Source organism: Carcharodon carcharias, chromosome 27 (assembly GCF_017639515.1).
Source record: "Carcharodon carcharias isolate sCarCar2 chromosome 27, sCarCar2.pri, whole genome shotgun sequence".
Classification (NCBI taxonomy): Eukaryota; Metazoa; Chordata; class Chondrichthyes; order Lamniformes; family Lamnidae; genus Carcharodon; species Carcharodon carcharias.
The window spans coordinates 5,748,169-5,770,285 of NC_054493.1; the positions used below are offsets into that span (position 1 = coordinate 5,748,169).

The following is a 22,117-nucleotide window of genomic DNA, read 5'->3' on the forward strand; positions in this document are numbered from 1 at the left end:
GTACAGAGAGGGGAGACGGGGGTACAGAGAGGGGAGACGGGGGTACAGAGAGGGGAGACGGGGTGTACAGAGAGGGGAGACGGGGTGTACAGAGAGGGGAGACGGGGGGGTACAGAGGGGAGACGGGGTGTACAGAGAGGGGAGACGGGGGTACAGAGAGGGGAGACGGGGTGTACAGAGAGGGGAGACGGGGGGGTACAGAGGGGAGATGGGGGGGTACAGAGGGGACATGGGGGGGTAGAGGTGAGATGCGGGGTAAAGAAGGAGACGGGGGGTAAAGAGGGGGGAGACGGGGAGTAAAGAGGGGGGAGACGGGGGGGTAAAGGGGGGGAGACGGGGGGTAAAGAGGGGGGAGACGGGGGGTAAAGAGGGGGGAGATGGGGGGTAAAGAGGGGGGAGACGGGGGGGTAAAGAGTGGATGGACGGGGGGTACAGAGGGGGAGATGAGGAGGGTACAGGGGGGAGACGGCGGGGTACAGGGGGGAGACGGCGGGGTACAGGGGGAGACGGCGGGTACACAGTGGAGAGACGGCGGGGTACAGGGGGGAGACGGCGGGGTACAGGGGGGAGACGGCGGGGTACGGGGGGAGACGGCGGGGTACACAGTGGGGAGACGGGGGTACACAGAGGTGGGAGACGGGGGTTACAAGGGGGAAACGGGGGGGGGGGGGTACAGGGGGGAGAGGGGGGTATAGAGGGGGCAGACGGGGGGGGGGTACAGAGGGGGGAGACGGGGGGGTACAGGGGGGAGACGGGGGGTGAGGGGGGGTACACAGGGGGAAATGGCAGGTACAGAAGAGGCAAAGGGGGGTACAGGGGGAGACGGGGGGATGTACGCGGGGGGAGATGGTGGGGTGTACAGGGGGGAGATGGGGGGGGTGTACAGGGGGGAGATGGGGGGGGTGTACAGGGGGGAGATGGGGGTGTGTACAGGGGGGAGATGGGGGGGGGTTCAGGGGGAGACGGCGGGGGGGTACAGAGGGGGGAGACGGGTGGTTCACATGGGGATACGGGAAGTACAGAGAGGAGAGACAGGGGTAAAGAGGGGCCAGACAGGGGAGATACAGGGGGGAGACAGGGGTGGGGGGGATACAGGGGGGAGCCGAGGTGGGGGGGGGGGGTACAGAGGGGGGAGACGAGGGGCTGGCTGATTCCTGCTGCATCATTACCGACTGCGCTGACCAGGAGCCAGACTTGGGGAGGGGTCCGAGTTTCCACAATGGCTCTCGCCAGCGTCCTCGTGGTGTCTACTCTGCTACTGAACACCTCGTCCTTAAACTTCCTGTTCCACCTGTGAGGGCGAGAGCGAGGGGGCAGGAGTGAGGGGTACAGGAGTGAGAGGGACAGGAGTGAGAGGGACAGGAGTGAGGGGTACAGGAGCGAGAGGGACAGGAGGGAGGGGGACAGGAGCGAGGGACAGGAGCGAGGGGGCAGGAGCGAGGGACAATAGTGAGGGACAGGAGCGAGGAGGACAGGAGTGAGGGGGACAGGAGCGAGGGACAATAGTGAGGGACAGGAGCGAGGAGGACAGGAGCGAGGGGGACAGGAGCGAGGGGGACAGGAGTGAGGGACAATAGTGAGGGACAGGAGCGAGGAGGACAGGAGCGAGGAGGACAGGAGCGAGGGGGACAGGAGCGAGGGACAATAGTGAGGGACAGGAGCGAGGAGGACAGGAGCGAGGAGGACAGGAGCGAGGGGGACAGGAGCGAGGGGGACAGGAGCGAGGGACAATAGTGAGGGACAGGAGCGAGGAGGACAGGAGTGAGGAGGACAGGAGCAAGGGAGACAGGAGCGAGGGGGACAGGAGCGAGGGACAGGAGCGAGGGGGCAGGAGCGAGGGACAATAGTGAGGGACAGGAGCGAGGGACAATAGGGAGGGACAGGAGCGAGGGACAATAGTGAGGGACAGGAGCGAGGAGGACAGGAGTGAGGAGGACAGGAGTGAGGGGGACAGGAGCGAGGGACAATAGGGAGGGACAGGAGCGAGGAGGACAGGAGCGAGGGGGACAGGAGCGAGGGGGACAGGAGCGAGGGACAATAGTGAGGGACAGGAGCGAGGGGGACAGGAGCGAGGGGGACAGGAGCGAGGGGGACAGGAGCGAGGGGGACAGGAGCGAGGAGGCAGGAGCAACAGATACTCCGGTGAGCACTCACATCGTGTCCGACACACAAACTCTCTGAGCTACAGTCACATCCTCCTCCCCTCTCACTCACTCACACTCGCTCTCTCACTCACAGTCACTCTATCTCTTTATCTCGCACTCACACTCTCACATTCTCTCTATTTCTTTCTCTCCCTCACTCACACTCACTCTCTCTCGCTCTCTCTCTCACTCACTCACACTCACACTCTCTCTCTTTCTCTTTCATTCACACTCACATTCACTCTCTTTCTCACTCACAGTCACTCTCACACTCACTCTTTCTCTCTCACTCACACTCACTCTCTCTTTCTCTTTCACTCACACTCATATTCACTCTCTTTCTCACTCACAGTCACTCTCACACTCACTCTCTTTCTTTCTCACTCACACTCACTCTCTCTCACACTCACTCTCTCTCTCACTCACTCTCTCTCACACTCACTCTCTCTCACACTCACTCTCTCTCACACTCACTCTCTCTCTCTCACTCACTCTCTCTCACACTCACTCTCTCACACTCACTCTCTCACACTCACTCTCTCACACTCACTCTCTTTCTCTCGCACTCACACTCATTCTCACACACACTCTCTTTCTCTCTCACTCACACACACTCTCTTTCTCTCTCACTCTCACACTCACTCTCTCACACACACACTCTCTTTCTCCCTCACTCACTCTCACTCTCTTTCTCTCTCACTCTCTCTCACACACACACTCACTCTCTTTCTCTCTCACTCACTCTCTCTCACACACATTCACTCTCTTTCTCTCTCACAGTCTCTATTTCTCTCTCACTCACAGTCACTCTCTTTCTCTCTCACTCTCACACACTCTCTTTCTCTCTCACTCACACTCACTCTCTTTCTCTCTCACTCACACTCACTCTCTTTCTCTCTCACTCACACTCACTCTCTTTCTCTCTCACTCACACTCACTCTCTTTCTCTCTCACTCACACTCACACTCACTCTTTCTCTCTCACTCACACTCACTCTCTTTCTCTCTCACTCACACTCACACTCACTCTTTCTCTCTCACTCACACTCACTCTCTTTCTCTCTCACACACTCTCTCTCACACACTCACACTCACTCTTTCTCTCTCACTCACACTCTCTTTCTCTCTCACTCACACTCTCTCTCACTCACACTCACTCTCTTTCTCTCTCACTCACACTCACTCTCTTTCTCTCTCACTCACACTCACTCTCTTTCTCTCTCACACTCACTCTCTCACACTCTCTTTCTCTTTCTCTCTCCCTCACTCGCTCTCACTCTTTCCCTCCCTCACTCGCTCTCACTCTTTCTCTCTCACTCACTCACTCTCACACACTCACTCACACTCACTCTTTCTCTCTCACTCACACTCACTCTCTTTCTCTCACTCACACTCACTCTCTTTCTCTCACTCACTCTCTCTTTCTCTCTCACTCACAGTCACTCTCACACTCACTCTCTCTTTCTCTCTCACTCACTCTCTTTCTTTCTCCCTCACTCACTCTCTTTCTTTCTCCCTCACTCAAACTCACTCTCTCCCTTTCGCTCTCTCTCTTTCTCTCTCACACACAAACACACTCTCACACTCTCTCTCGCTCCCTCTCTCTCCTTCTCGCTCCCTCTCTCTCTCCCTCTCTCTCCCTCTCTCTCTCCCTCTCTCTCCCTCTCTCTCCCTCTCTCGCTCCATCTCTCTCTCTCTCGCTCCATCTCTCTCTCTCTCGCTCCCTCTCTCTCACTCTCTCGCTCCCTCTCTCTCACTCTCTCGTTCCCTCTCTCTCACTCTCTCTCTCGCTCCCTCTCTCTCTCGCTCCCTCTCTCTCTCGCTCCCTCTCTCTCTCGCTCCCTCTCTCTCTCTCTCGCTCCCTCTCTCTCTCTCTCGCTCCCTCTCTCTCTCTCTCGCTCCCTCTCTCTCTCGCTCCCTCTCTCTCTCGCTCCCTCTCTCTCTCGCTCCCTCCCTCTCTCTCGCTCCCTCCCTCCCTCTCCCTCCCTCTCGCTCCCTCTCTCTCTCTCGCTCCCTCTCTCTCTCCCTCTCCCTCCCTCCCTCTCCCTCCCTCTCGCTCCCTCTCTTTCCCTCTCGCTCCCTCTCTCTCATTCTTGCTCCCCCGCTCTCACTCTTGCTCCCTCGCTCTCGCTCCCTCGCTCCCCCTCCCTCTCACCCCCTCTCTCTCACTCTCTTGCTCTCTCTCGCTCTCTCCCTCTCTCTTGCTTGCTCATTCTCTTCCTCGCACTCTATCTCACTCTCTCCCTCATCCTTGATCTCTCCCTGGTTCTCTCCCTCTTTCTCTCTCTCTCGCTCCCTCTCCCTCTCCCTTGCTCCCTATCCCTCGCTCCCTCTCGCTCGCTCCCTCTCCCTCGGTCCCTCTCCCTCGGTCCCACTCCCTCGGTCCCACTCCCTCGGTCCCACTCCCTCGGTCCCACTCCCTCGCTTTCTCTCTCTCTCTCCCTCTCGCTCTCCCTCGCTCCCACTCCCTTGCTCCCTCGCTCCCACTCCCTCGCTCCCACTCCCTCGCTTTCCCTCTCTCGCTCTCCCTCGCTTTCTCTCTCTCGCTCTCCCTCGCTCCCACTCCCTTGCTCCCACTCCCTTGCTCCCACTCCCTCGCTCCCTCTCCATCTCCCTCGCTCCCTCTCCCTCGCTTTCTCTCTCTCGTAATCTCTCTCCCTCTCGCTCTCCCTCGCTCGCGCTCACTCTCTCTCTCTCTCTCACTCACTCTCTCGCTCTCTCTCTCTGCCTCGTGTACACTATCTCTCCCCCCGAAACGCTCGCCCTGCCACATGCAGCTCTCCCCCAGGCTCCCTCCTCCGCCACACACTGACCTCCGGAAAGGGTTGAGCACATTCTCTCCAGCCAGGTTGACCACTGCATCGCAAGGAGGTAGACCCCTCGCTGCTAAACCCGTCTGTAATGAAAGGGGGATGGAAATCAGGAGGGAGCAGGGGCAGAGTAACATCAGAGTAATGCCAAGCTCCTCCCTGACACCACTCCCAGTCCAGGGGGGGGTATCAGGGCTAAACCTGATCCTCTCCACACAGCGAGAGGCCACCCAGGTAATCCTAGACCAACACCCCTCCCTCTCCGCAGACCCTCACCCAGTTAATCCCAGCCTCAGAAACCCTCCTCCTCCCTCCCTCCCTCTCCGCAGACCCTCACCCAGTTATTCCCAGCTCCAGACCCCCTCCTCCTCCTCCCTCCCTCTCCGCAGACTCTCAACCAGTTAATCCTAGCTCCAGACCCCCTCCTCCTCCCTCCCTCACTCCCCACAGACCCTCACCCAGTTAATCACAGCTCCAGACCCCCTCCTCCTCCTCCGTCCCTCTCCACAGACTCTCACCCAGTTAATCCCAGCTCCAGACCCCCTCCTCCTCCCTCCCTCTCCGCAGACTCTCACCCAGTTACTCCCAGCACCAGACCCCCTCCTCCTCCCTCCCTCCCTCTCCACAGACCCTCACCCAGTTAATCCCAGCTCCAGACCCCCTCCTACTCCCTCCGTCCCTCTCCGCAGACTCTCACCCAGTTATTCCCAGCTCTAGACCCCCTCCTCCCTCCCTCCCTCTCCGCAGACTCTCACCCAGTTAATCCCAGCTCCAGACCCCCTCCTCCTCCCTCCCTCCCTCTCCGCAGACTCTCACCCAGTAAATCCCAGCTCCAGACCCCCTCCTCCCTCTCCACAGACCCTCACCCAGTTAATCCCAGCTCTAGACCCCCCTCCTCCCTCCCTCCCTCTCCGCAGACACTCACCGAGTTAATCCCAGCTCCAGAACCCCTCCTCCTCCCTCACTCACTCCCCACAGACCCTCACCCAGTTAATCCCAGCTCCAGACCCCCTCTTCCTCCTCCCTCCCTCTCCACAGACTCTCACCCAGTTAATCCCAGCTCCAGACCCCCTCCTCCTACCTCCCTCTCCGCAGACTCTCACCCAGTTACTCCCAGCACCAGACCCCCTTCTGCTCCCTCCCTTCCTCTCCACAGACCCTCACCCAGTTAATCCCAGCTCCAGACCCCCTCCTCCTCCCTCCCTCCCTCTCCGCAGACTCTCACCCAGTTAATCTCAGCTCCAGACCCCCTCCTGCTCCTCCCTCCCTCCCCACAGACTCTCACCCAGTTAATCCCAGCTCCAGACCCACTCCTCCCTCCCTCCCACCCTCTCCGCAGACTCTCACCCAGTTAATCCCAGCTCCAGACCCCCTCCTCCTCCCTCCCTCCCTCTCCGCAGACTCTCATCCAGTTAATCCCAGCTCCAGACCCCCTCCTCCCTCCCTCCCTCACTCCCCACAGACCCTCACCCAGTTAATCCCAGCTCCAGACCCCCTCCTCCTCCCAGCCTCCCTCTCCGCAGACTCTCACCCAGTTATTCCCCGCTCCAGATCCCCTCCTCCTCCCTCCCTCCCTCTCCGCAGACTCTCACCCAGTTAATCCCAGCTCCAGACCCCCTCCTCCTCCCTCCCTCACTCCCCACAGACCCTCACCCAATTAATCCCAGCTCCAGACCACCTCCTGCTCCCTCCCTCCCTCTCCACAGACCCTCAACCAATTAATCCCAGCTCCAGACCCCCTCCTCCCTCCCTCCCTCTCCGCAGACTCTCACCCAGTTAATCCCAGCTCCAGACCCCCTCCTCCCTCCCTCCCTCCCTCTCCGCAGACTCTCACCCAGTTAATCCCAGCTCCAGACCCCCTCCTCCTCCCTCCCTCACTCCCCACAGACTCTCACCCAGTTAATCCCAGCTCCAGACCCCCTCCTCCCTCCCTCCCTCTCCGCAGACTCTCACCCAGTTAATCCCAGCTCCAGACCCCCTCCTCCTCCCTCCCTCCCTCTCCGCAGACTCTCACCCAGTTAATCCCAGCTCCAGACCCCCTCCTCCTCCCTCCCTCCCTCTCCGCAGACCCTCACCCAGTTAATCCCAGATCCAGACACCCTCCTCCCTCCCTCCCTCTCCGCAGACCCTCACCCAGTTATTCCCAGCTCCAGACACCGTCCTCCCTCCCTCCCTCTCCGCAGACTCTCACCCAGTTAATCCCAGCTCCAGACCCCCTCCTCCTCCCTCCCTCCCTCTCCGCAGACTCTCACCCAGTTAATCCCAGCTCCAGACCCCCTCCTCCTCCCTCCCTCTCCGCAGACTCTCAACCAGTTATTCCCAGCTCCAGATCCCCTCCTCCTCCCTCCCTCCCTCTCCGCAAACTCTCACCCAGTTAATCCCAGCTCCAGACCCCCTCCTCCTCCCTCCCTCCCTCCCCACAGACCCTCACCCAGTTAATCCCAGCACCAGACCCCCTCCTCCTCCCTCACTCCCCACAGACCCTCACCCAGTTAATCACAGCTCCAGACCCCCTCCTCCTCCTCCCTCCATCTCCACAGACTCTCACCCAGTTAATCCCAGCTCCAGACCCCTCCTCCTCCCTCCCTCTCCGCAGACTCTCACCAAGTTAATCCCAGCTCCAGACCCCCTCCTCCTCCCTCCCTCCCTCTCCGCAGACTCTCACCCAGTTAATCCCAGCTCCAGACCCCCTCCTCCTCCCTCCCTCCCTCTCCGCAGACTCTCACCCAGTTAATCCCAGCTCCAGACCCCCTCCTCCTTCCTCCCTTCCTCTCCGCAGACTCTCAACCAGTTAATCCTAGCTCCAGACCCCCTCCTCCTCCCTCCCTCACTCCCCACAGACCCTCACCCAGTTAATCACAGCTCCAGACCCCCTCCTCCTCCTCCCTCCCTCTCCACAGACTCTCACCCAGTTAATCCCAGCTCCAGACCCCCTCCTCCTCCTCCCTCTCCGCAGACTCTCACCCAGTTACTCCCAGCACCAGACCCCCTCCTCCTCCCTCCCTTCCTCTCCACAGACCCTCACCCAGTTAATCCCAGCTCCAGACCCCCTCCTCCTCCCTCCCTCCCTCTCCGCAGACTCTCACCCAGTTATTCCCAGCTCTAGACCCCCTCCTCCCTCCCTCCCTCTCCGCAGACTCTCACCCAGTTAATCCCAGCTCCAGACCCCCTCCTCCTCCCTCCCTTCCTCTCCACAGACTCTCACCCAGTTAATCCCAGCTCCAGACCCCCTCCTCCTCCTCCCTCCCTCTCCGCAGACTCTCACCCAGTTAATCCCAGCTCCAGACCCCCTCCTCCTCCTCCCTCCCTCCCCGCAGACTCTCACCCAGTCAATCCCAGCTCCAGACCCCCTCCTCCTCCCTCCCTCGCTCTCCGCAGACTCTCACCCAGTTAATCCCAGCTCCAGACTCTCCTCCCTCCCTCCCTCTCCACAGACCCTCACCCAGTTAATCCCAGCCTCAGACCCGCTCCTCCTCACTCCCTCCCTCTCCGCAGACCCTCACCCAGTTAATCCCAGCCCCAGACCCCCTCCTCCCTCCCTCTCCGCAGACCCTCACCCAGTTATTCCCAGCTCCAGACCCCCTCCTCCCTCCCTCCCTCTCCGCAGACCCTCACCCAGTTAATCCCAGCTCCAGACCCCCTCCTACCTCCCTCCCTCTCCGCAGACCCTCACCCAGTTATTCCCAGCTCCAGACCCCCTCCTCCTCCCTCCCTCCCTCTCCGCAGACTCTCACCCAGTTAATCCCAGCTCCAGACCCCCTCCTCCTCCCTCCCTTCCTCTCCGCAGACCCTCACCCAGTTAATCCCAGCACCAGACCCCCTCCTCCTCCTCCCTCCCTCTCCGCAGACTCTCAACCAGTTAATCCCAGCTCCAGACCCCCTCCTCCTCCCTCCCTCCCTCTCCACAGACCCTCACCCAGTTAATCACAGCTCCAGACCCCCTCCTCCTCCCTCCCTCACTCCCCACAGACCCTCACCCAGTTAATCCCAGCTCCAGACCCCCTCCTCCTCCTCCCTCCCTCTCCACAGACTCTCACCCAGTTAATCCCAGCTCCAGACCCCCTCCTCCTCCCTCCCTCTCCGCAGACTCTCACCCAGTTACTCCCAGCACCAGACCCCCTCCTCCTCCCTCCCTTCCTCTCCACAGACCCTCACCCAGTTAATCCCAGCTCCAGACCCCCTCCTCCTCCCTCCCTCCCTCTCCGCAGACTCTCACCCAGTTATTCCCAGCTCTAGACCCCCTCCTCCCTCCCTCCCTCTCCGCAGACTCTCACCCAGTTAATCCCAGCTCCAGACCCCCTCCTCCTCACTCCCTCCCTCTCCGCAGACTCTCACCCAGTAAATCCCAGCTCCAGACACCCTCCTCCCTCTCCACAGACCCTCACCCAGTTAATCCCAGCTCCAGACCCCCTCCTCCCTCCCTCCCTCTCCGCAGACCCTCACCCAGTTAATCCCAGCTCCAGACCCCCTCCTCCTCCCTCCCTCCCTCTCCGCAGACTCTCACCCAGTTAATCCCAGCTCCAGACCCCCTCCTCCTTCCTCCCTTCCTCTCCGCAGACCCTCACCCAGTTAATCCCAGCACCAGACCCCCTCCTCCTCCTCCCTCCCTCTCCGCAGACTCTCAACCAGTTAATCCTAGCTCCAGACCCCTCCTCCTCCCTCCCTCACTCCCCACAGACCCTCACCCAGTTAATCACAGCTCCAGACCCCCTCCTCCTCCTCCCTCCCTCTCCACAGACTCTCACCCAGTTAATCCCAGCTCCAGACTCCCTCCTCCTCCCTCCCTTCCTCTCCACAGACCCTCACCCAGTTAATCCCAGCTCCAGACCCCCTCCTCCTCCCTCCCTCCCTCTCCGCAGACTCTCACCCAGTTATTCCCAGCTCTAGACCCCCTCCTCCCTCCCTCCCTCTCCGCAGACTCTCACCCAGTTATTCCCAGCTCTAGACCTCCTCCTCCCTCCCTCCCTCTCCGCAGACTCTCACCCAGTTATTCCCAGCTCTAGACCCCCTCCTCCCTCCCTCCCTCTCCGCAGACTCTCACCCAGTTAATCCCAGCTCCAGACCCCCTCCTCCTCCCTCCCTCCCTCTCCGCAGACTCTCACCCGGTAAATCCCAGCTCCAGACCCCCTCCTCCCTCTCCACAGACCCTCACCCAGTTAATCCCAGCTCCAGACCCCCCTCCTCCCTCCCTCCCTCGCCGCAGACTCTCACCGAGTTAATCCCAGCTCCAGACCCCCTCCTCCTCCCTCCCTCACTCCCCACAGACCCTCACCCAGTTAATCCCAGCTCCAGACCCCCTCCTCCTCCTCCCTCCCTCTCCACAGACTCTCACCCAGTTAATCCCAGCTCCAGACACCCTCCTCCTACCTCCCTCTCCGCAGACTCTCACCCAGTTAATCCCAGCTCCAGACCCCCTCCTCCCTCCCTCCCACTCCGCAGGCTCTCACCCAGTTATTCCCAGCTCCAGATCCCCTCCTCCTCCCTCCCTCCCTCTCCGCAGACTCTCACCCAGTTAATCCCAGCTCCAGAACCCCTCCTCCTCCCTCCCTCCCTCTCCGCAGACTCTCACCCAGTTAATCCCAGCTCCAGAACCCCTCCTCCTCCCTCCCTCCCTCTCCGGAGACCCTCACCCAGTTAATCCCAGCTCCAGACCCCCTCCTCCTCCCTCCCTCCCTCTCCGCAGACTCTCACCCAGTTAATCCCAGCTCCAGACACCCTCCTCCTCCCTCCCTCCCTCTCCGCAGACTCTCACCCAGTTAATCCCAGCTCCAGACCCCCTCCTCCTCCTCCCTCCCTCCCCACAGACTCTCACCCAGTTAATCCCAGCTCCAGACCCCCTCCTCCTTCCCTCGCCGCAGACTCTCACCCAGTTAATCCCAGCTCCAGACCCCCTCCTCCTCCCCCCTCTCTGCCCGCAGACCCTCACCCAGTTAATCCCAGCCTCAGACCCGCTCCTCCTCACTCCCTCCCTCTCCGCAGAACCTCACACAGTTAATCCCAGCTCCAGACCCCCTCCTGCTCCCTCCCTCTCTCTCCGCAGACCCTCACCCAGTTAATCCCAGCTCCAGACCCCCTCCTCCCTCCCTCCCTCTCCGCAGACCCTCACCCAGTTATTCCCCGCTCCAGATCCCCTCCTCCTCCCTCCCTCCCTCTCCGCAGACTCTCACCCAGTTAATCCCAGCTCCAGACCCCCTCCTCCTCCCTCCCTCACTACCCACAGACCCTCACCCAATTAATCCCAGCTCTAGACCCCCTCCTGCTCCCTCCCTCCCTCTCCGCAGACTCTCACCCAGTTAATCCCAGCTCCAGACGCCCTCCTCCTCCCCCCTCTCTCTCCGCAGACCCTCACCCAGTTAATCGCCGCTCCAGACCCCCTCCTCCCTCCCTCCCTCTCCGTAGACTCTCACCCAGTTAATCCCAGCTCCAGACCCCCTCCTGCTCCCTCCCTCCCTCTCCGCAGACTCTCACCCAGTTAATCCCAGCTCCAGACCCCCTCCTCCTCCCTCTCCGCAGACTCTCACCCAGTTAATCCCAGCTCCAGACCCCCTCCTCCTCCTCCCTCCCTCCCCACAGACCCTCACCCAGTTACTCCCAGCACCAGACCCCCTCCTCCTCCCTCCCTTCCTCTCCACAGACCCTCACCCAGTTAATCCCAGCTCCAGACCCCCTCCTCCTCCCTTTCCGCAGACTCTCACCCAGTTAATCCCAGCTCCAGACCCCCTCCTCCCTCCCTCCCTCCCTCTTCGCAGACTCTCACCCAGTTAATCCCAGCTCCAGACCACCTCCTCCTCCCTCCCTCCCTCTCCGCAGACTCTCATCCAGTTAATCCCAGCTCCAGACCCCCTCCTCCCTCCCTTCCTGACTCCCCACAGACCCTCACCCAGTTAATCCCAGCTCCAGACCCCCTGCTCCTCCTCCCTCCCTCTCCGCAGACTCTCACCCAGTTACTCCCAGCTCCTGACCCCCTCCTCCTCCCTCCCTCTCTCTCCGCAGACCCTCAAGCAATTAATCCCAGCTCCAGACCCCCTCCTGCTCCTCCCTCCCTCCCCACAGACTCTCACCCAGTTAATTCCAGCTCCAGACCACCTCCTCCCTCCCTCCCACCCTCTCCGCAGACTCTCACCCAGTTAATCCCAGCTCCAGACCCCCTCCTCCTCCCTCCCTCCCTCTCCGCAGACTCTCATCCAGTTAATCCCAGCTCCAGACCCCCTCCTCCCTCACTCCCTCACTCCCCACAGACCCTCACCCAGTTAATCCCAGCTCCAGACCCCCTCCTCCTCCCTCCCTCCCTCTCCGCAGAACCTCACCCAGTTATTCCCCGCTCCAGATCCCCTCCACCTCCCTCCCTCCCTCTCCGCAGACTCTCACCGAGTTAATCCCAGCTCCAGACCCCCTCCTCCTCCCTCCCTCACTCCCCACAGACCATCACCCAATTAATCCCAGCTCCAGACCCCCTCCTGCTCCCTCCCTCCCTCTCCGCAGACCCTCAACCAATTAATCCCAGCTCCAGAACCCCTCCTCCTGCCCCGACTCTCCCCGCAAACCCTCACCCAGTTAATCCCAGCTCCACAACCCCTCCTCCCTCCCTCTCCGCAGACTCTCACCCAGTTAATCCCAGCTCCAGACCCCCTCCTCCTCCCTAACTCCCTCTCCGCAGACTCTCACCCAGTTAATCCCAGCTCCAGACCCCGTCCTCCTCCCTCCCTCCCTCTCCGCAGACTCTCACCCAGTTAATCCCAGCTCCAGACCCCCTCCTCCTCCTCCCTCCCTCCCCACAGACTCTCACCCAGTTAATCCCAGCTCCAGACCCCCTCCTCCCTCTCCACAGACACTCAACCAGTTAATCCCAGCTCCAGACCCTACTCACTCCCTCCCTCCCTCTCCGCAGACCCTCACCCAGTTAATCCCAGCTCCAGACCCCCTCCTCCTCCCCCCTCTCTGCCCGCAGACCCTCACCCAGTTAATCCCAGCCTCAGACCCCCTCCTCCTCACTCCCTCCCTCTCCGCAGACCCTCACCCAGTTAATCCCAGCCTCAGACCCCCTCCTCCTCACTCCCTCCCTCTCCGCAGACTCTCACACAGTTAATCCCAGCTCCAGACCCCCTCCTGCTCCCTCCCTCTCTCTCCGCAGACCCTCACCCAGTTATTCCCAGCTCCAGACCCCCTCCTCCATCCCTCTCCGCAGACTCTCACCCAGTTAATCCCAGCTCCAGACCCCCTCCTCCTCCCTCCCTCCCTCCCTCTCCGCAGACTCTCACCCAGTTAATCCCAGCTCCAGACCCCCTCCTCCTCCCTCCCTCCCTCTCCGCAGACCCACACCCAGTTAATCCCAGCTCCAGACCCTCCTCCCTCCCACTCCGCAGGCTCTCACCCATTTATTCCCAGCTCCAGATCACTTCTCCTCACTCCCTCCCTCTCCGCAGACCCTCACCCAGTTAATCCCAGCTCCAGACCCCCTCCTCCTCCCTCCCTCTCTCTCCGCAGACTCTCACCCAGTTAATCCCAGCTCCAGACCCCCTCCTCCTCCCTCCCTCCCTCTCCGCAGACCCACACCCAGTTAATCCCAGCTCCAGACCCTCCTCCCTCCCACTCCGCAGGCTCTCACCCATTTATTCCCAGCTCCAGATCACTTCTCCTCCCTCCCTCCCTCTCCGCAGACTCTCACCCAGTTAATCCCAGCTCCAGACCCCCTCCTCCTCCCTCCCTCACTCCCCACAGACCCTCACCCAGTTAATCACAGCTCCAGACCCCTTCCTCCTCCTCCCTCCCTCTCCACAGGCTCTCACCCAGTTCCTCCCAGCACCAGACCCCCTCCTCCTCCCTCCCTTCCTCTCCACAGACCCTCACCCAGTTAATCCCAGCTCCAGACCCCCTCCTCCTCCCTCCCTCCCTCTCCGCAGACTCTCACCCAGTTAATCCCAGCTCCAGACCCCCTCCTCCTCCTCCCTCCCTCCCCACAGACTCTCACCCAGTTAATCCCAGCTCCAGACCCTCCTCCTCCCTCCCTCCCTCTCCGCAGACCCTCACCCAGTTATTCACAGCTCCAGATCCCCTCCTCCTCCTCCCTCTCCGCAGACTCTCACCCAGTTAATCCCAGCTCCAGACCCCCTCCTCCCTCCCTCCCTCTCCGCAGACTCTCACCCAGTTAATCCCAGCTCCAGACCCCCTCCTCCTCCCTCCCTCCTTCTCCGCAGACTCTCACCCAGTTAATCCCAGCTCCAGACCCCCTCCTCCTCCCTCCCTCACTCCCCACAGACCCTCACCCAGTTAATCACAGCTCCAGACACCCTCCTCCTCCTCCCTCCCTCCCCACAGACTCTCACCCAGTTAATCCCAGCTCCAGACCCCCTCCTCCTCCCTCCCTCACTCCCCACAGACCCTCACCCAGTTAATCACAGCTCCAGACCCCCTCCTCCTCCTCCCTCCCTCTCCACAGACTCTCACCCAGTTAATCCTAGCTCCAGGCCCCCTCCTCCCTCCCTCCCTCTCCGCAGTCTCTCACCCAGTTATTCCCAGCTCCAGAAACCCTCCTCCTCCCTCCCTCTCCGCAGTCTCTCACCCAGTTATTCCCAGCTCCAGAAACCCTCCTCCTCCCTCCCTCTCCGCAGTCTCTCACCCAGTTATTCCCAGCTCCAGACCCCCTCCTCCTCCCTCCCTCCCTCTCCGCAGACCCTCACCCAGTTATTCACAGCTCCAGATCCCCTCCTCCTCCCTCCCTCCCTCTCCGCAGACCCTCACGCAGTTAATCCCAGCTCCAGACCCCCTCCTCGTCCCTCCCTCCCTCTCCGCAGACTCTCACCCAGTTAATCCCAGCTCCAGACCCCCTCCTCCTCCTCCCTCCCTCCCCACAGACTCTCACCCAGTTAATCCCAGCTCCAGACCCCCTCCTCCTCCCTAACTCCCTCTCCGCAGACTCTCACCCAGTTAATCCCAGCTCCAGACCCCCTCCTCCCTCTCCACAGACCCTCAACCAGTTAATCCCAGCTCCAGACCCTACTCACTCCCTCCCTCCCTCTCCGCAGACCCTCACCCAGTTAATCCCAGCTCCAGACCCCCTCCTCCTCCCCCCTCTCTGCCCGCAGACCCTCACCCAGTTAATCCCAGCTCCAGACCCTCCTCCCTCCCTCCCTCTCCACAGACCCTCACCCAGTTAATCCCAGCCTCAGACCCCCTCCTCCTCACTCCCTCCCTCTCCGCAGACCCTCACCCAGTTAATCCAGCCTCAGACCCCCCTCCTCCTCACTCCCTCCCTCTCCGCAGACTCTCACACAGTTAATCCCAGCTCCAGACCCCCTCCTCCTCCTCCCTCTCCGCAGACCCTCACCCAGTTATTCCCAGCTCCAGACCCCCTCCTCCATCCCTCTCCGCAGACTCTCACCCAGTTAATCCCAGCTCCAGACCCCCTCCTCCTCCCTCCCTCCCTCTCCGCAGACTCTCACCCAGTTAATCCCAGCTCCAGACCCCCTCCTCCTCCCTCCCTCCCTCTCCGCAGACCCACACCCAGTTAATCCCAGCTCCAGACCCTCCTCCCTCCCACTCCGCAGGCTCTCACCCATTTATTCCCAGCTCCAGATTACTTCTCCTCACTCCCTCCCTCTCCGCAGACCCTCACCCAGTTAATCCCAGCTCCAGACCCCCTCCTCCTCCCTCCCTCTCTCTCCGCAGACTCTCACCCAGTTAATCCTAGCTCCAGACCCCCTCCTCCTCCCTCCCTCCCTCTCCGCAGACCCACACCCAGTTAATCCCAGCTCCAGACCCTCCTCCCTCCCACTCCGCAGGCTCTCACCCATTTATTCCCAGCTCCAGATCACTTCTCCTCCCTCCCTCCCTCTCCGCAGACTCTCACCCAGTTAATCCCAGCTCCAGACCCCCTCCTCCTCCTCCCTCCCTCTCCACAGGCTCTCACCCAGTTACTCCCAGCACCAGACCCCCTCCTCCTCCCTCCCTCCCTCTCCGCAGACTCTCACCCAGTTAATCCCAGCTCGAGACCCCCTCCTCCTCCTGCCTCCCTCCCCACAGACTCTCACCCAGTTAATCCCAGCTCCAGACCCACTCCTCCCTCCCTCCCTCTCCGCAGACTCTCACCCAGTTAATCCCAGCTCCAGACCCCCTACATCTCCCTCCCTCCCTCTCCGCAGACTCTCACCCAGTTAATCCCAGCTCCAGACCCCCTCCTCCCTCTCCACAGACCCTCACCCAGTTAATCCCAGCTCCAGACCCCTGTCCTCCCTCCCTCCCTCGCCGCAGACTCTCACCGGGTTAATCCCAGCTCCAGACCCCCTCCTCCTCCCCACTCTCTCCCCGCAGACCCTCACCCAGTTAATCCCAGCTCCAGACCCCCTCCTCCTCGCCTCCCTCCCTCTCCGCAGACCCTCACCCAGTTAATCCCAGCTCCAGACCCCCTCCTCCCCCCTCTCTCCCTGCAGACCCTCACCCAGTTAATCCCAGCTCCAGACCCCCTCCTCCTCCCCCTCCCTCCCTCTCCGCAGACCCTCACCCAGTTAATCCCAGCTCCAGACCCCCTCCTCCATCCCTCACTCCCCACAGACCCTCACCCAGTTAATCCCAGCTCCAGACCCCCTCCTCCTCCCTCCCTCCCTCTCCGCAGACCCTCACCCAGTTAATCCCAGCTCCAGACCCCCTCCTCCCTCCCTCCCTCACTCCCCACAGACCCTCACCCAGTTAATCCCAGCTCCAGACCCCCTCTTCCCTCCCTCCCTCTCCGCAGACCCTCACATAGTTATTCCCAGCTCCAGACCCCCTCCTCCCTCCCTCCCTCTCCGCAGACTCTCACTCAGTTAATCCCAGCTCCAGACCCCCTCCTCCTCCCTCCCTCCCTCTCCGCAGACTCTCACCCAGTTAATCCCAGCTCCAGACCCACTCCTCCTCCCTCCCTCTCTGCAGACCCTCACCCAGTTAATCCCAGCTCCAGACCCTACTCCCTCCCACTCCGCAGGCTCTCACCCAGTTAATCCCAGCTCCAGAACTCCTCCTCCTCCTCCTCCCTCTCCGCAGACTCTCACCCAGTTAATCCCAGCTCCAGACCTCCTCCTCCTCCTCCCTCTCCGCAGACTCTCACCCAGTTAATCCCAGCTCCAGACCCCCTCCTCCCTCCCTCCCTCTCCGCAGACTCTCACCCAGTTAATCCCAGCTCCAGACACCCTCCTCCTCCCTCCCTCCCTCTCCGCAGTCTCTCACCCAGTTAATCCCAGCTCCAGACCCCCTCCTCCTCCCTCCTTCCCTCTCCGCAGACCCTCACCCAGTTAATCCCAGCTCCAGATCCACTCCTCCTCCCTTCCTCCCTCTCCGCAGACTCTCACCCAGTTATTCCCAGCTCCAGACCCCCTCTTTCCTCCCTCCCTCTCCGCAGACTCTCACCCAGTTACTCCCAGCACCAGACCCCCTCCTCCTCCCTCCCTTCCTCTCCACAGACCCTCACCCAGTTAATCCCAGCTCCAGACCACCTCCTCCTCCCTCCCTCACTGCCCACAGACCCTCACCCAATTAATCCCAGCTCCAGACCCCCTCCTGCTCCCTCCCTCCCTCTCCGCAGACTCTCACCCAGTTAATCCCAGCTCCAGACCCCCTCCTCCTCCCTCCTTCTCCGCAGACTCTCACCCAGTTACTCCCAGCACCAGACCCCCTCCTCCTCCCTCCCTTCCTCTCCACAGACCCTCACCCAGTTAATCCCAGCTCCAGACTCCCTCCTCCTCCCTCTCCGCAGACTCTCACCCAGTTAATCCCAGCTCCAGACCCCCTCCTCCTCCTCCCTCCCTCCCCACAGACTCACACCCAGTTAATCCCAGCTCCAGACCCCCTCCTCCTCCTCCCTCCCTCTCCGCAGACTCTCACCCAGTTAATCCCAGCTCCAGACCCCCTCCTCCCTCCCTTCCTGACTCCCCACAGACCCTCACCCAGTTAATCCCAGCTCCAGACCCCCTCCTCCCTCCCTTCCTGACTCCCCACAGACCCTCACCCAGTTAATCCCAGCTCCAGACCCCCTGCTCCTACTCCCTCCCTCTCCGCAGACTCTCACCCAGTTACTCCCAGCTCCAGACCCCCTCCTCCTCCCTCCCTCTCTCTCCGCAGACCCTCAAGCAATTAATCCCAGCTCCAGACCCCCTCCTCCTCCCTCCCTCCCTCTCCGCAGACTCTCACCCAGTTAATTCCAGCTCCAGACCCCCTCCTCCCTCCCTCCCACCCTCTCCGCAGACTCTCACCCAGTTAATCCCAGCTCCAGACCCCCTCCTCCTCCCTCCCTCCCTCTCCGCAGACTCTCATCCAGTTAATCCCAGCTCCAGACCCCCTCCTCCCTCACTCCCTCACTCCCCACAGACCCTCACCCAGTTAATCCCAGCTCCAGACCCCCTCCTCCTCCCTCCCTCCCTCTCCGCAGAACCTCACCCAGTTATTCCCCGCTCCAGATCCCCTCCACCTCCCTCCCTCCCTCTCCGCAGACTCTCACCCAGTTAATCCCAGCTCCAGACCCCCTCCTCCTCCCTCCCTCCCTCTCCGCAGACTCTCATCCAGTTAATCCCAGCTCCAGACCCCCTCCTCCCTCACTCCCTCACTCCCCACAGACCCTCACCCAGTTAATCCCAGCTCCAGACCCCCTCCTCCTCCCTCCCTCCCTCTCCGCAGAACCTCACCCAGTTATTCCCCGCTCCAGATCCCCTCCTCCTCCCTCCCTCACTCCCCACAGACCATCACCCAATTAATCCCAGCTCCAGACCCCCTCCTGCTCCCTCCCTCCCTCTCCGCAGACCCTCAACCAATTAATCCCAGCTCCAGAACCCCTCCTCCTGCCCCCACTCTCCCCGCAAACCCTCACCCAGTTAATCCCAGCTCCAGAACCCCTCCTCCCTCCCTCTCCGCAGACTCTCACCCAGTTAATCCCAGCTCCAGACCCCCTCCTCCTCCCTCCCTCTCTGCAGACTCTCACCCAGTTAATCCCAGCTCCAGACCCCCTCCTCCTCCTCCCTCCCTCCCCACAGACTCTCACCCAGTTAATCCCAGCTCCAGACCCCCTCCTCCTCCCTAACTCCCTCTCCGCAGACTCTCACCCAGTTAATCCCAGCTCCAGACCCCCTCCTCCTCCTCCCTCCCTCCCCACAGACTCTCACCCAGTTAATCCCAGCTCCAGACCCCCTCCTCCTCCCCCCTCTCTGCCCGCAGACCCTCACCCAGTTAATCCCAGCTCCAGACCCTCCTCCCTCCCTCCCTCTCCGCAGACCCTCACCCAGTTAATCCCAGCCTCAGACCCCCTCCTCCTCACTCCCTCCCTCTCTGCAGACCCTCACCCAGTTAATCCCAGCCTCAGACCCCCTCCTCCTCACTCCCTCCCTCTCCGCAGACTCTCACACAGTTAATCCCAGCTCCAGACCCCCTCCTGCTCCCTCCCTCTCTCTCCGCAGACCCTCACCCAGTTAATCCCAGCTCCAGACCCCCTCCTCCATCCCTCTCCGCAGACTCTCACCCAGTTAATCCCAGCTCCAGACCCCCTCCTCCTCCCTCCCTCCCTCCCTCTCCGCAGACCCACACCCAGTTAATCCCAGCTCCAGACCCTCCTCCCTCCCACTCCGCAGGCTCTCACCCATTTATTCCCAGCTCCAGATCACTTCTCCTCACTCCCTCCCTCTCCGCAGACCCTCACCCAGTTAATCCCAGCTCCAGACCCCCTCCTCCTCCCTCCCTCTCTCTCCGCAGACTCTCACCCAGTTAATCCCAGCTCCAGACCCCCTCCTCCTCCTCCCTCCCTCTCCACAGGCTCTCACCCAGTTCCTCCCAGCACCAGACACCCTCCTCCTCCCTCCCTTCCTCTCCACAGACCCTCACCCAGTTAATCCCAGCTCCAGACCCCCTCCTCCTCCCTCCCTCCCTCTCCGCAGACTCTCACCCAGTTAATCCAGCTCCAGACCCCCTCCTCCTCCTCCCTCCCTCCCCACAGACTCTCACCCAGTTAATCCCAGCTCCAGACCCTCCTCCTCCCTCCCTCCCTCTCCGCAGACCCTCACCCAGTTAATCCCAGCTCCAGACCCCCTCCTCCCTACCTCCCTCTCCGCAGACTCTCACCCAGTTAATCCCAGCTCCAGACCCCCTCCTCCCTACCTCCCTCTCCGCAGACTCTCACCCAGTTAATCCCAGCTCCAGACCCCCTCCTCCTCCCTCCCTCCTTCTCCGCAGACTCTCACCCAGTTAATCCCAGCTCCAGACCCCCTCCTCCTCCCTCCCTCACTCCCCACAGACCCTCACCCAGTTAATCACAGCTCCAGACACCCTCCTCCTCCTCCCTCCCTCCCCACAGACTCTCACCCAGTTAATCCCAGCTCCAGACCCCCTCCTCCTCCCTCCCTCACTCCCCACAGACCCTCACCCAGTTAATCACAGCTCCAGGCCCCCTCCTCCCTCCCTCCCTCTCCGCAGTCTCTCACCCAGTTATTCCCAGCTCCAGACACCCTCCTCCTCCCTCCCTCCCTCTCCGCAGACCCTCACCCAGTTATTCACAGCTCCAGATCCCCTCCTCCTCCCTCCCTCCCTCTCCGCAGACCCTCACGCAGTTAATCCCAGCTCCAGACCCCCTCCTCGTCCCTCCCTCCCTCTCCGCAGACTCTCACCCAGTTAATCCCAGCTCCAGACCCACTCCTCCTCCTCCCTCCCTCCCTGCAGACTCTCACCCAGTTAATCCCAGCTCCAGACACCCTCCTCCCTCCCTCCCTCTCCGCAGACCCTCACCCAGTTAATCCCAGCTCCAGACCCCCTCCTCCTCCCTAACTCCCTCTCCGCAGACTCTCACCCAGTTAATCCCAGCTCCAGACCCCCTCCTCCCTCTCCACAGACCCTCAACCAGTTAATCCCAGCTCCAGACCCTACTCACTCCCTCCCTCCCTCTCCGCAGACCCTCACCCAGTTAATCCCAGCTCCAGACCCCCTCCTCCCTCCCTCCCTCTCCGCAGACTCTCACCCAGTTAATCCCAGCTCCAGACCCGCTCCTCCTCCCCCCTCTCTGCCCGCAGACCCTCACCCAGTTAATCCCAGCTCCAGACCCTCCTCCCTCCCTCCCTCTCCACAGACCCTCACCCAGTTAATCCCAGCCTCAGACCCCCTCCTCCTCACTCCCTCCCTCTCCGCAGACCCTCACCCAGTTAATCCCAGCCTCAGACCCCCTCCTCCTCACTCCCTCCCTCTCCGCAGACTCTCACACAGTTAATCCCAGCTCCAGACCCCCTCCTCCTCCTCCCTCTCCGCAGACCCTCACCCAGTTATTCCCAGCTCCAGACCCCCTCCTCCATCCCTCTCCGCAGACTCTCACCCAGTTAATCCCAGCTCCAGACCCCCTCCTCCTCCCTCCCTCCCTCCCTCTCCGCAGACTCTCACCCAGTTAATCCCAGCTCCAGACCCCCTCCTCCTCCCTCCCTCCCTCTCCGCAGACCCACACCCAGTTAATCCCAGCTCCAGACCCTCCTCCCTCCCACTCCGCAGGCTCTCACCCATTTATTCCCAGCTCCAGATTACTTCTCCTCACTCCCTCCCTCTCCGCAGACCCTCACCCAGTTAATCCCAGCTCCAGACCCCCTCCTCCTCCCTCCCTCTCTCTCCGCAGACTCTCACCCAGTTAATCCCAGCTCCAGACCCCCTCCTCCTCCCTCCCTCCCTCTCCGCAGACCCACACCCAGTTAATCCCAGCTCCAGACCCTCCTCCCTCCCACGCCGCAGGCTCTCACCCATTTATTCCCAGCTCCAGATCAATTCTCCTCCCTCCCTCCCTCTCCGCAGACTCTCACCCAGTTAATCCCAGCTCCAGACCCCCTCCTCCTCCCTCCCTCACTCCCCACAGACCCTCACCCAGTTAATCACAGCTCCAGACCCCCTCCTCCTCCTCCCTCCCTCTCCACAGGCTCTCACCCAGTTACTCCCAGCACCAGACCCCCTCCTCCTCCCTCCCTTCCTCTCCACAGACCCTCACCCAGTTAATCCCAGCTCCAGACCCCCTCCTCCTCCCTCCCTCCCTCTCCGCAGACTCTCACCCAGTTAATCCCAGCTCGAGACCCCCTCCTCCTCCTCCCTCCCTCCCCACAGACTCTCACCCAGTTAATCCCAGCTCCAGACCCACTCCTCCCTCCCTCCCTCTCCGCAGACTCTCACCCAGTTAATCCCAGCTCCAGAC

The 22,117-nt window shown here is 61.8% G+C and overlaps 1 protein-coding gene across 1 annotated transcript in view; it reads right to left on the reverse strand.

Annotated features, from left to right (window-relative positions):
- Window positions 1-22,117, reverse strand: part of sdr39u1 (short chain dehydrogenase/reductase family 39U, member 1) — a gene marked incomplete at its 5' end in the record, with an annotated part of 52,877 nt that overhangs the window by 5,319 nt on the left and 25,441 nt on the right. Inside the window, 2 exons of the mRNA XM_041175445.1 lie at window positions 1,170-1,291; window positions 4,957-5,039. Coding sequence (XP_041031379.1) covers window positions 1,170-1,291; window positions 4,957-5,039 — 205 coding nt within the window. The remainder of the gene's footprint in view (window positions 1-1,169; window positions 1,292-4,956; window positions 5,040-22,117) is intronic.